Source organism: Sesamum indicum, linkage group LG3, assembly GCF_000512975.1.
Source record: "Sesamum indicum cultivar Zhongzhi No. 13 linkage group LG3, S_indicum_v1.0, whole genome shotgun sequence".
NCBI lineage: Eukaryota > Viridiplantae > Streptophyta > Magnoliopsida > Lamiales > Pedaliaceae > Sesamum > Sesamum indicum.
The window spans coordinates 8720356-8732766 of record NC_026147.1 but is presented as its reverse complement, the minus strand read 5'-3'; the positions used below and the strand labels follow the sequence as shown (position 1 = coordinate 8732766).

The following is a 12411-nucleotide window of genomic DNA, read 5'->3' as shown; positions in this document are numbered from 1 at the left end:
ATACGCACGAACTATCGCCTATGGGTTTAGGCCAGGTTCGGTACATACGTCAGCCGGGCTGGGTATGATGAAGTACGGACTGCTGACTGACACGACGGTGGCTCTATACGGGATAAACATGGAGCTTGAGAACAACAACAAAAAGAATAAAAGGTCGAGTCAGCTACTCGAAGCGGAGAAGCAAGAGCTCACTCGACCCATAGGAATAGGGAGGAAGTTTCATTCCAAACTGCTCAACGTTTGAGCTAGGAGATGGGACAATACGCTGTTAGACCGGAAGTCTCAAACTGAGCTTTGACTATAAAGTCAAAAGGGCTTTACCAGATCCAAAGAATCCTGTAGCAAACGGGATTGATTCCACTTCCTTGCCAAACGAAACATGCGTGATGTTCTTGGCACAGTCCTCATAATGTAGCGACTCAGGTTACTGGAGCTGGTTGTCTGATCTTAAGAAATAGATGTCCTTTGATCATCTCATTGGAGATGCATAAAAATGCTACCTTAGATACACTAAGGCTGCTTCTATCCAACCAGAGATATACATATATATATATACTTTAGTCGTGCAACTTTCGGTATCAGATTCATCTCTCAGTGAATTACACAAGACTTATACCACTAGTTCTATACACAAGGCAAAAATCGCGAAGGCATCAGACAAAAAATGACTGCTTGATGTATAAAGAAATGTGTACAGACTTGACAAAGTGGCAGCTTACATATCAGATCTTGGCTTTCTCTGTTTCCCTGAAATTTTGTCTTGAGTTGAGAGAATGCTTTGAGCTAAATTGTCCCGACGACTCGTTCACTAGTGGGCCGCTATGCTGTTCATGTTGTAGCTGGTGATCCAACCATATTCTTCCGCTCCGGCTGCCTGCATCAAACCCAGGTCCCAGCAATTGGCTTGAATCCATAGCATCACCTTCTAGTATCCGAAGCACCTATTCAACAAGATATAGACACAAATAATGACAAATATGACTGTTGCAGAAGTGTAACAAATTTGAAGTCTTTGTTTCAATTCCTTTTCTGTGCATAAATGTACCAAATATTTCTTACCTGAGACATGCGAGGCCTTGCTTGAGGATCCCGACGTATGCACAACGATGCAGCATGCAACATACAGTAAACCTCGTTCTCTGAGTAGTTGCTTCCCAACCGCGGATCTACCAGTTCATCAATGGCATAAGCTTCCAATAATGGCCGTGCCTGTCATCCAGCAGAAAACAACAAAGTGAGCGTCTGATGCTAATCTCGTAATTACAACCTTAGACCCTTCCATTTTGTTAGCCCAGATAAGTACAACGCTCAAATTGCCAAAGCTTACCCATTCTGTGAGGCACTGTTGGCCCTTAGGCCTGTTAAGGTCCACTGCCTTACGTCCAGTAACGAGCTCCACCAGTACCACACCAAACGAATAAACATCAGCCTTTTCTGTGATCTGACCACTTTGAGCATACTCGGGAGCCAAGTACCTTGATAAATCAAAAGGATTATCACTTATCAGTGTTGAAATGCTTGCACTGTATAGGACATAATCCTTAGCACATGAAAATGAGTACTCCGAAAAATTACCCGAATGTCCCGATCACTCTGGTTTCAACTCCTTTCTCGCCATCCGGCTGCCACCGAGCTAGACCAAAGTCTCCGACCTTGCAGACAAAAGATTGGACCAAGATCAACAAAAATCACATCCAATTTCAAAACTGTTTCCAAAACATGGAGAACTATTGGGCATTCAGGAAAGAATATGGTCTGGTAATTGAATCATCAGGCTCCTAGTAAAGCTTTGTCCATCAAAACAAAGATTAGTAATCAAATCACAGGTAGACATCCATACCCTATCGATCCATTTCTCACTTTCTATACAATTTGTTGACTTTCAATTAAACTCAAAGGGGGAAGGTCATTTTCCTATCACTAGTAGAGGCAGAATGCATATACAATTTTGCATGTTAAAAGCTTTTACCAAGGGTTCAAAATCATGGGTAATAAGAATGTTATTGGGCCGCATGTCTCGATGCACAATGCAACCAACTCTGCATTCTTCATGAAGATACCGCAATCCTCGTGCGGCTCCAACTGCAATTTTCTGGCGGGCAGTCCAAGAGAGTGTATCCTGATTGCGTCCTGGAAAATGCGAGAAGCATTCGCAGAAGTCATTTAACAAGATTATAGAACTTTCCTCCTCAAAGGTATAAGAAATGACTAATTGATTACGTGTACTAATGTTCAAAAATGAACCACTAAAAAATTGGGAAAGCATACCATAGAGATGAGAATCAAGAGATCCATTGCAGATATATTCATACACCAATAATCTTCTGCCGTCCTCAATACAGAAACCAATCAACATAACAACATTGCGGTGCTGGGCACAGCTTAAAACTTCAACTTCCGAGCAAAATTCTTGGTCGCCTTGAGAACTTGCCAACTTGTGCTGCTTGACAGCAATCGTCTGCCCGTCTGGAAGAACTCCTCTGTGGACGGATCCGAAGCCACCTTCAGCTAAGAAGTTTGCCTGCGAGAAACCACCAGTGGCAAGCTCCAACTCAGCATATGTGAACCACCTTGGAGGCTTCCCGAATACAGGTGCCTTGTGTTGACATATAGAACACAAGGGAGGGGGTCCAGGAGGTGCTGCTCTCGACAAGGAAATAACTTCCCTCAAATTGCCACTGAGATCAAGATTTGACCGGTAGCTTGGTGATCGAAACCCTGCTTCATCATCAAGTTTAGAGAGCTTTTCTAGCAAGGCTTTGGTAGCAGAATTTTGTGTATTAGTATAAGATCGCCCTGAACTTTCCCCAAGATGCTCCAAATATTGACAATGTGAACTAACGATCTCTGCCATCCATGGTTGGAACCTCAAACTTGAGGAAGAAGACAAACTCTCACTCTCCGTGTCCGAACTGGATTCATCATGATCTCGTTCTTGGTTCGCAGCTAGTAGTAGTTTCTCTGTCTTCAGGCCATCCTTTGTGTCAGTTGTGAAGAAAGGTGAAGTTCCAGGATCAGAGCTTGAAACTGACGAGGTTCCAGCTTCAGTGGCTGTGAACGTCTCAGGACTACTTGATGGGGTAACAAGTGGACCACGAGTTGGATTCGAAGGATCCTTTCTGTTCTCTTGTTTTTCAGATGATTGCTTATCCTCAGAACTCGCTAATTCTGCTTCCTTTCTAGGTGAACCAACTAAATTTAGCCGAAGAACCTTTGGTTGGGAGCGCTTCATGACGACAATGTTGCATTGCAGCTCCTCCATGCAGCGTTTTTCCTCATGTTTAAGCTGTCTGCATAAAAGTCACAAAAGTAAGATGCAAGAATTCGTCCAATAATATTATAGATAACCTCAATAAAGAGGGTTGCAGATATTACTTGTCCAAAACAACCCAATTAGCTTGATTCTTCTTCGCCTCTGCAGCAACTGCTCCACATGGGGTTCCCGAGACAATTTTTATCTTCACATTGATCTGAAATTTAATCAGCAAAATCATTTATCAGCATTCTATTACCATGAACAAATCAACAGAATGGTTGCAGATTCAACAAGGTACTCACTTTATTAGGATCATAAACATCATGAAGCTGAAGAATCATTTGAGAGCAAGAATCTGTTATGTCAGATTTCTGTTCTGCACTTGTGCCAGTGTGTGACCTCCTGTGGCCACTGGCACAATCTCCGGCAAATCTTGGGAAGCCCCATTTCCTACCTGATTTATGCAGAGCAAACAAAAAGTAGTGCATCTATCAGCAAATTGTTGATGATTGATCTAGAATTCATGCATACAGAATAAAGAACTGCAATAAACTAAATAATGAAGACACCCAATCATCTTTACAGCAAATGTTTTAGCTTTTCTAGCTTGTATGAATATTGAAGCTCCAAACAGCTGTAACAAATAGATAATGAAATAGAAGCATGGCAGGTGAGGAGATGAAAGAAAATAATCCAATATATATTACGCATCTACGCTGTCAGCTCGAATGTTAGTTATCAGAAACATCTACCTCATACATTGATAATTAGATGTCTAAGTCAAATGATTGCGGAAAATAGAAGCAGCCAAGATTACAATCAGCACAAAAGAGGAAAAAAAATGCCCTGAAATTGCAATACCAAGAGCATACTTTCTAGTAAAAATTGCCACAAAACACAAGATCAATTTGATATTCCCAAAATCAAAATTCAATTTTTTGAAAGGAGAAGAAATCAACAAGAGGCTAATGATTCCATATTGATGCATATACAGAAGAGCTGAACAACAAGAACAAAAACATAACAAGGGGGAGAAAAGGTTTCAGTAGTCACAAAACAAAAAACTAGAAACCAAACATGTAATAGAAAATATTACCAGAGGTATGTGAAGAGATAACCACAAGAAGAGTGATGCAATCCCCAGGCTGAACAACATGAGTCAGAGCCCAAACCAGAGCAGTCTTGGGAATATCCTTTGATGCCTTAACAGCCACCACAACCTTCCCAGCCACATCACAACCCTTCTCCTGTTTCCCCACCTTCTTCAAATCTCTACTCATTAAGCCCAAGATGATAAGATATTATCCTCAGTTTCTCTTACCAAAAGCTCCAAAAACAATAAAAACTATCCTTGTAAGAGATTCCACAATTCAAGCACTATATGAATGTCTGTCTACAAACACCAACAACAAGAAAACATTGGAGGTGTATTATTAGGGCCCCTCTGCCCCACCACTAAAGTTGTTATGAAACTCATGCAAACACCGCTGACTTGCTGACTGTTTTCTCTAAAACAATGACCAGAACATTTGCTTTTGATGAGACCCTTTTAACCAAGAAACAATTTTTGCCATCTTTTTTTCCAGTCAAAGCGCTGAAATCTTGGAGAACTTGGTTTTTAACCAGAGATGAGTTTGCATTCAGGTTCCAGAAATGGTACCATGACAGCCATTCTAAATGGGATCTGCAGAGAGAGTTCTTTTCAAGCACAAGACTTCACTGTTTGGCACATGATCTATGTACAACACAAACGACAGAGACACATTACTTCACATTTCACCTCCGCCATTAACAAACAAGGTAAGATAGGCTGCTTTCAGGTCAGAGAAGTCAAAAAAGTTGAGTTCAATTTCCTCAGGGGAAATGAGCTGTTCTTCAGATCCACAAACGAACACTCTGTCTTTCTTATCTCCTTCCCTCTCCAATATCAATAATTGGAATGATATCAAAATAGTAACTTGAAATCTTTCACAAACTCTTTCACTCCAAACTCATATATCGCTCTTACTTTTCAGCTTTTCAAACTAAAATAATACCCATGTCCTTCCAAAGCCCACAAAAGAAATAGTTGAAATGACTCCAGAGTTGAGTTTCTATGCTGTCAGATATGACTTCTCAATCTTCACCCCCAAGCCCAAATCTTTACCCTGGTAAATTCCTGCAAAAACCCACAAGAAAATCAGCACAAACACACACACTGCACATACATAAATGTGTATATAAAGATGCAAAGAAAAAGAAGATTTGGCCAAGATTTCATCTTTGTATCCGAGTCATATTATCTCCAATCTTGCCTCTTCTTTCACATCACAACAGCGAAACAACAACGATAATAACAACAGCAATTTGACATCCCAAGAAAAAGAAGATAATGTTTCAACAACGGGACTCAAATGTGTCCGTATCTGATAAAGAGAAAGAGATGTTACATGGAATCGATCTTTCAAGTTGAACAAACTCACCAGCTCAAAATCGCTGTTGATGTAATGTAACTAAACAAGAGTAGAAAAATACCAAAGCCCAGATCAAGAAAAATAACAAGCGAGTGATTCTCTATACTACCATTATGATTCTTGAAAGCGGATATAATCCTTATTTAGTGCGTGTGGGGGAGGGCGGGGTGGGTAGGGGGTAGGGGGTGTTGGAGGGGTTAAGACCTATGAGCAATGATGCACATAAATTCGTAAAAAGTTTATGTATATATGGAAAAATAGAATAGAAAAGAGAAGAAATTCACAAAAATGTGCGCAGGAAGTAAATGGGGCCTGAATTTCTTTCAATTCTTGTCTCTCTCTTCTCTCTCATTTTTACTGTCTTTCAGACAAAGGTCGCCGTCAAAGTTTATCTTGTCGACACCCCCTACTAAAAATTATTGGATGAAATTAAATTAATTATAAAATAAATATAATATATATATTATATAATTAAGTATTCTTTTTTAGATTTTTGATGATTTATTTTCATTAAATTTCTCAAAATAGCACAAAAGTGAGTTTAAAACAAATTCCTAATATATATTGGTTCAGTCGAGAAAAATAGGTTATTATTTATCAAAAGGTTAGTATTTCAAGTTCCCCATTAATACGAGTTGGCTTCACCAGTAATTTTAAAATAATTCTTGAAGTCTTTTTTTCACCCTATTGTCAATGAGAAGATACGCAAATTTTGAGGCTAAATTAAAATTATCCTTTTTAAAATTTGATATTATAAATACTTTTCACGTTGTTTAAAAATTTATGAAAATTCCTTTCAAATAAAAATTTAATAATATAGTCTTAAACATCCAGATGAAAAATACTACTATCATACCAAATATATATTATTCGTAAGAAATATAATATATAAAATAAATAAATAATGTGGACACCCATATCCCAATCATATAATCAATAATAATTATAACTTTCTGGAGTTTCCTAATATAGCTGGCAAAAGATTATTTGGAAAGTGGGGTAAGGGCATTGGACCCCATAAATATTCAAACTTCTAATAATCATAAATTTGTGATTGTGAATGAATTTGATGACACGTTAGTTGAACTAATTAGGACATTTAAGGTCAATAACAAGTCATTATAAGCTTGTCCTGAAGTGGACTTTGGCATTATTATGTGACTATCAACTTTTAATCTTGTTGCCAAACTTTCATAATTGGGAAAATGATGGTCTTCAGTACCCTCAATTTCATAATTATGTGATCTCATGTTTAAATTCAAAAATTAAAAATAGATTATTACAAATTTTAATTATGTGTAAATTGATATTGTAGCCAACTACTATATCTAATAATATAGTAATGATAATAGTTGACCTCAAAATTTCACTAATAAAAAATTGATCAAAATGTTAGGTCTCGATCATAATTCTACCATAATATTAATTATTATTCTTACAATCAAGAGATTGTAAGTTCGAATCATACTATATGTGTATGGAGTCTATTTTTAATAGTAGTATGTGATTTTTTGTTTATATTGAATATGTTGGTCGATTTAAAAATATTGATATATTGCGTAATGAATATTGTAATAATATTTTGGTTGATTTAAGCCTATTAATATATTTTTTTAAAGAAAAATATGGTCGTGAAAGCCTGTAATCTCTCACCAACTATTTATATACTATTATATTAAGCGTAAATCCCCTAAAACAACTAATTTGGTGTGTCAAATATGGAATTTCTGAAATATTCGTACGTTCTTAACATTTGATGAGAGCTAATTTAATGTGCAGAGTTTAAATTATTAAAATATCCCTTTTTCTATTGTACTTTTTTCATTATTTTCTTCGTTTTATTAAAATATCCCATTTTCTTCATTATTTTCTTCGTTTCATTATTTTTTTCATTCAATTTTAGACGAAAACAAAAATTGAATTTTGAAATAATTTCATCTACATTCGATTTTACTTTTTTTTCTATCTATTTTCCCTAACCAAACTTATTCGTATACATTCATTTTTATTTCTAAACCTCTCATACACTCACTTTTCACCTCAATCAAACAAATCCTAAATTATTTATGATGGTTACGACCAAAATAAACATTATGATTAATAATAATATTCAGATAGATAGATCGCAAGAAAATAATAAATTATTAATGAAGGGGTAGCTAAAAATAAATAAATAAAGTAGTAATAGCACATACAAATAGACATTGACTTTCCAGGCTCGACAAGAAGGAAATTTCATCACGACGAGTAACTATTATTAAATACAATAAATGTCCTAAGTTAGACAAAGGACACAATGTATTAATTACAAGATAGGGATGTGATTTGTAAGAAAGTGTGACAAATTGATTGCCCATTTCTTAATTATGATATATTTATTTATTTATTTATTTATTTAAAGAGCAGATTATTCCTTCTGTTAATGCCCTCCATTTTGGTAAATCAAGGATGTAAATTTACTTTCATTTTCTATTTTACTTTTTTTTTTCCACAAGTTACGATCGAAGTGTGGCTAGGTTCACTGGGCTCGAGCTTGATTTCCAATTGCTATTCGTGATTGTCGCTGGTTTGAGAAAATTTTACACCAGAATGGTATTCAAATATGAGATTTTCTACTGGGTAATTTTACCCAAAATATGTGAACATATTGAGGTCTTACATTATTTCGCCGACCTTTTTAATTATAAATTTACTTTTATACTATGGTAACAGAATTTATATCATTTTTACTAGTTTAAAATATATTAATACAGACAAAAACCGAAGAAAAAGTACATTTTAATTGCGGGTTTTTGTTTTTGAGGTAACTTTTTTAAAAAGTGTAATTAAATAATAAAAATACTTAATTGTTTTAAAGCAAATATTCAATCTCAAAGCATATGTAAAGATAGAAAGGAAAAGCAATAAAGCAAATCCTATATAATGTCTATAATTTTTTGGACAATAATTCTACATATATAATAAAAATGGACATGAATTTATTGTTTATGTAAAGGGCTTAATACAATTTACCCGTCTGTTAATTACTATTTTTTTTTATGAGAAATAATTTGCTCATTTACAATATCACAAGGAGTTGCTTGCATTTTTCCAATTATATAGATGTAATAGATATATAAATATAAGTAATGCGATGTAGGACTCAATTGGTGTCCTGTTATGTAAGGTATTATCCGCTCTGACTTCATGCGAGTGTCTTGATTTTGTCATAGGGAGCGAAGATTTTGAGAATTATAAATCGTTAAAACTTCTCAATTATTGTAGAGCGTTTGCCGATGTCAATAAGCAAAATACCCAAAAAAAAAAAGAAAAAAGAAAAAAAAAGGGAGGGGTGGGACTGTTGTCTTTGATCAAAATTCAAATGCATAAAAATAGGAACATGTAGAAAACAGTGGGAAAGATTTGAGTTTGAAAAACATAGCGGGGAGTGAATAAAGTTGAAATTTGGCTTTAAAGAAGAGATATTGTCTTTAGCAGTTGTTCCAAAAATAATAATAAAAGCGATTGTCTTTAGTGACATATTCTATGTAATTTTCAGACAATCACTTGTGTTTGAACCAAAGCTAAAATGTCTTGTAATGGGATTATGGGCGCCAAGAACAGAATAATCAGCTTATGGGAAAAGCAGTTTTAATTGATACTGTCCCCACCACTCCAGCTCTAGCTTTTTTAAGTTTAAGTTTAATGAAAGCTTGTCGTTTTAGCTTATTAAAAGCCGACTGTAGCTACGCAATCATGACTTTCAGTATGTTTGGGTTGGAGCTTTTAAGTTTGATTTTTATGATATTTAAGTTTTAAAAAGAAAAAGACAGTGTTTCCTAATACAGCCAAAACCTCATTCTTACCACATTGTCAGAAATTTTTTAACATTTCTATCACCAAAAACATATGCACCCATTTTAATTAAATTATACATCTTTTTCTGTTAAAATAAACTCTAAATAATTATTATTAAAATAAATAAATATTTATATATCAATAAAAGTCAAAATCATGAATTTAAAAAGACGAGATCCTTATGCTCGATTATAATTTTCAATTGTTAGTTTTTAAAATTCATGGTATTGTTTTTATTATCGACTTTGAAGAACACTTACATAATTACATAATGACTTTTTTAGTTATTTGAGTAGTAAGTTTTTAGACGATGTTTTTAGTATTGCAATATTATCACTGCATTATGATATTTATAAACATATTATAAAATAAGGGTTAATTAAATTTAGATCGCCTCTAGATATGCAAAATTATACTTTTTATAAAAAAAAATTCAATTACACTTACACCAATTCAAAAATTTACCATTTATACCTGGCTTCCTTTTGTTATGACTTCAACGAAAAATATTGAAGTTAGCAAAAAAATTACATAAATTTTTAATTTTACCCCCATTTAATATTTTCATGTAATAATTTTGTAGTTATAAGGGAATAAATATAATAATGTTAACCTCACTATATATATATATGTTATAGTTATTCCATTATAAATAAATAATGTGCATAAAAATATTAGATGAATGATAAATTTAAAAATTTATGTAATCTTTTTGGCTGAAGTCTGTATTTTTTATCAAAATCCTAACAAAAGTGGATCAAATGTAAATAAAATTATTTTGAAGATGGTATAAGTATAATTTTAAAATTTCTTAAGTAAAAAGTGTAATTTCAAATTTTTAAATGGGGTCTAAGTCTAATCATCTCTAAAAATAAATCAATAAGTAAACCTACATGCTAATAAAGTTCCAACCTAATACCTAAACTTTGAAAATTGGACTAAATTTCATCCAATCAAACACTTCTATTTATTCCTTTCTTTTTTTTTATAAATAATTATATTTATACCTCCTGACCTATAATTTATTTATAGAAATCATCCTTGCATTTTGGATAATACACGCACACCAGAAAACATCAATATCCTTTATGCAAATCGTCTCTACTTTTTGGAAAAATTATACAACACTCCTAAAAATATCACTATCATTATACAAATTACCCATACTTTTTGGCTGTCATAAGTGATTTTTGTAATTATACATAAAGTAGGAAAGATTTGTGTAAACAGATGATTCATGAGGGGTGTAAATATAATTTCTTTTTTATGTACAATAATATTTGAGTGGTTATGATTTCAATTATCACCATAAATTATGACATGTCCTGTGATCATAAATCGTCTAAAATATATCATTGATATAATTCTTACATCGTAAAAAAAAATTAAAATCATAAATATTTGACTGAAAATTGCACGTTCCTTCCAATCAAGTCAACAACTATCGATATTTTTTCTTGTACCCATGTTAAAATATTTTATTTCTTTTTGAAAAAAGGAATAATAAAGTAATAGAGATATTACAAAAATTGAAGATTGTTTTGTCTTGCGAACAAGTCAATTCCAATAGTTTCAAGAAGATTGATTTGATGATTGAATGACAAATTCACGTGGACGATGCAATTTTTAGGTAGAAACGTCCAATAAATAATAAAATCAACATGTGATGTGTTGGGGAAGGACTAAAAAAGAAAAAAATTAAATAAGCACCCCCATCTCCAAATCCTCATTACTACAACATGCCTTTCTACATTTTACATTTGTCTACCCACAATTATTCTTTTAACACCCCAAATACCCTACTCTACCTATGTCATATCATTATTTTTTATGATAAATTATGGTACTTTCGTATAAAATTCGACATAAATTATAGATATTATTCGTTGTATAAAAAATTATCAAAATATCATCATGACGTCTGATAAAATCAGACCAGCATGTATTTTATTAGGTAAAACTATAGAATCCACGTAACAAAATCTGCAAGTGAATCAAAATCAAAGCAAAGCCACAAAAAGAAGTCGAGCATAAGGAATGCCTTAGCATCCCCTCTATTCCCATCAAATAAGCATCGGTTTCGGTTACACCAAAGCACCCAACGCATTGTGGGGTGATGGAAGTTGTGAACTAGTCTCTGTCCGTCATGAGCTCCAAGCATCGACACCAAGGCCCTCACGGGTGACCCACCTCCAAGGGTTATAAAACATACCCATACCAGCCTTGTGAAGGTATATTCGACTAACAAGTTCATTCGAAAATATTAAATTTAATTATAAAGTCAGTATGACAATATATATTTAAAAGAATTTGAACTTATAATTTAAAATTTATTTATAAAATTTTAATTTTAATCACTAGACTAATATAAATTCTAAAAGGTTGAAGAAAATAATTGGAATGCAGGGGAAGAAGCAGGTTGACTCTATATTTAAAAGATGGGACCCATTTGGCATCTGATGAAGAAAGCCCCAAAATTTGAAGAGAGCATTTAGTGGGAAGGAGCGACCAGAATCAGATCGCATTCAAATCAAACCCAATACACCTCTCACAGACACTGCACTTCTATGATCAGACTTAACCACGGAACCCCCTCCACCGTTATCTTTCTCCCCATGCAATTTGTGCGTGCTCTTCGTGTAAAAGTTTAGGGTTTGTTTGGTCCAGATAAAAAAATGGTGTAAATTTAAAAATGGATATACATAAAAAAAAAAATTAATATTTGGTTAGAAAGAATAGTCAGAGGGGAAGTAAAATTGAACGTATATAAAATTTTGTTAGAGTTTAATTTCATTTCCGCTCAGATTGAGTAAAAAAATCAAAGTGTAAGATTAAAAACACAAAAAAATACATATTTTATTTTTA

General features: G+C 33.8%; 1 protein-coding gene across 2 annotated transcripts; it reads right to left on the bottom strand.

The window, feature by feature from the left end:
- Positions 521 to 5879, bottom strand: LOC105157731 (inactive protein kinase SELMODRAFT_444075). 2 transcript variants are annotated; one of them, XM_011074188.2, is made up of 10 exons: positions 5719 to 5879; positions 4353 to 5414; positions 3559 to 3710; positions 3376 to 3470; positions 2269 to 3290; positions 1970 to 2130; positions 1576 to 1652; positions 1328 to 1475; positions 1060 to 1209; positions 521 to 941 (listed from the first exon to the last, which is right to left on the bottom strand). In XM_011074188.2, exons 2-10 carry the CDS (start codon positions 4534 to 4536, stop codon positions 723 to 725), a joined length of 2208 nt encoding a protein of 735 aa, XP_011072490.1. In that variant the 5' UTR covers positions 4537 to 5414; positions 5719 to 5879; the 3' UTR covers positions 521 to 722. The 2 variants fall into 2 exon arrangements, with proteins under 2 accessions (XP_011072490.1, XP_011072491.1); XM_011074189.2 differs by having other exon boundaries at positions 5686 to 5873.

What these genes read in the sequence shown, in the direction of transcription:
- LOC105157731 (XM_011074188.2), bottom strand. Translation starts at nt 4,536, where the DNA reads ATGAGTAGAGATTTGAAGAAGGTGGGGAAACAGGAGAAGGGTTGTGAT. An exon ending in ATGTTTATGATCCTAATAAA is followed by an intron (nt 3,471 to 3,558) that starts GTGAGTACCTTG and finishes ATTAAATTTCAG; the next exon opens with ATCAATGTGAAGATAAAAAT. An exon ending in AGAGTGATCGGGACATTCGG is followed by an intron (nt 1,476 to 1,575) that starts GTAATTTTTCGG and finishes TGATTTATCAAG; the next exon opens with GTACTTGGCTCCCGAGTATG.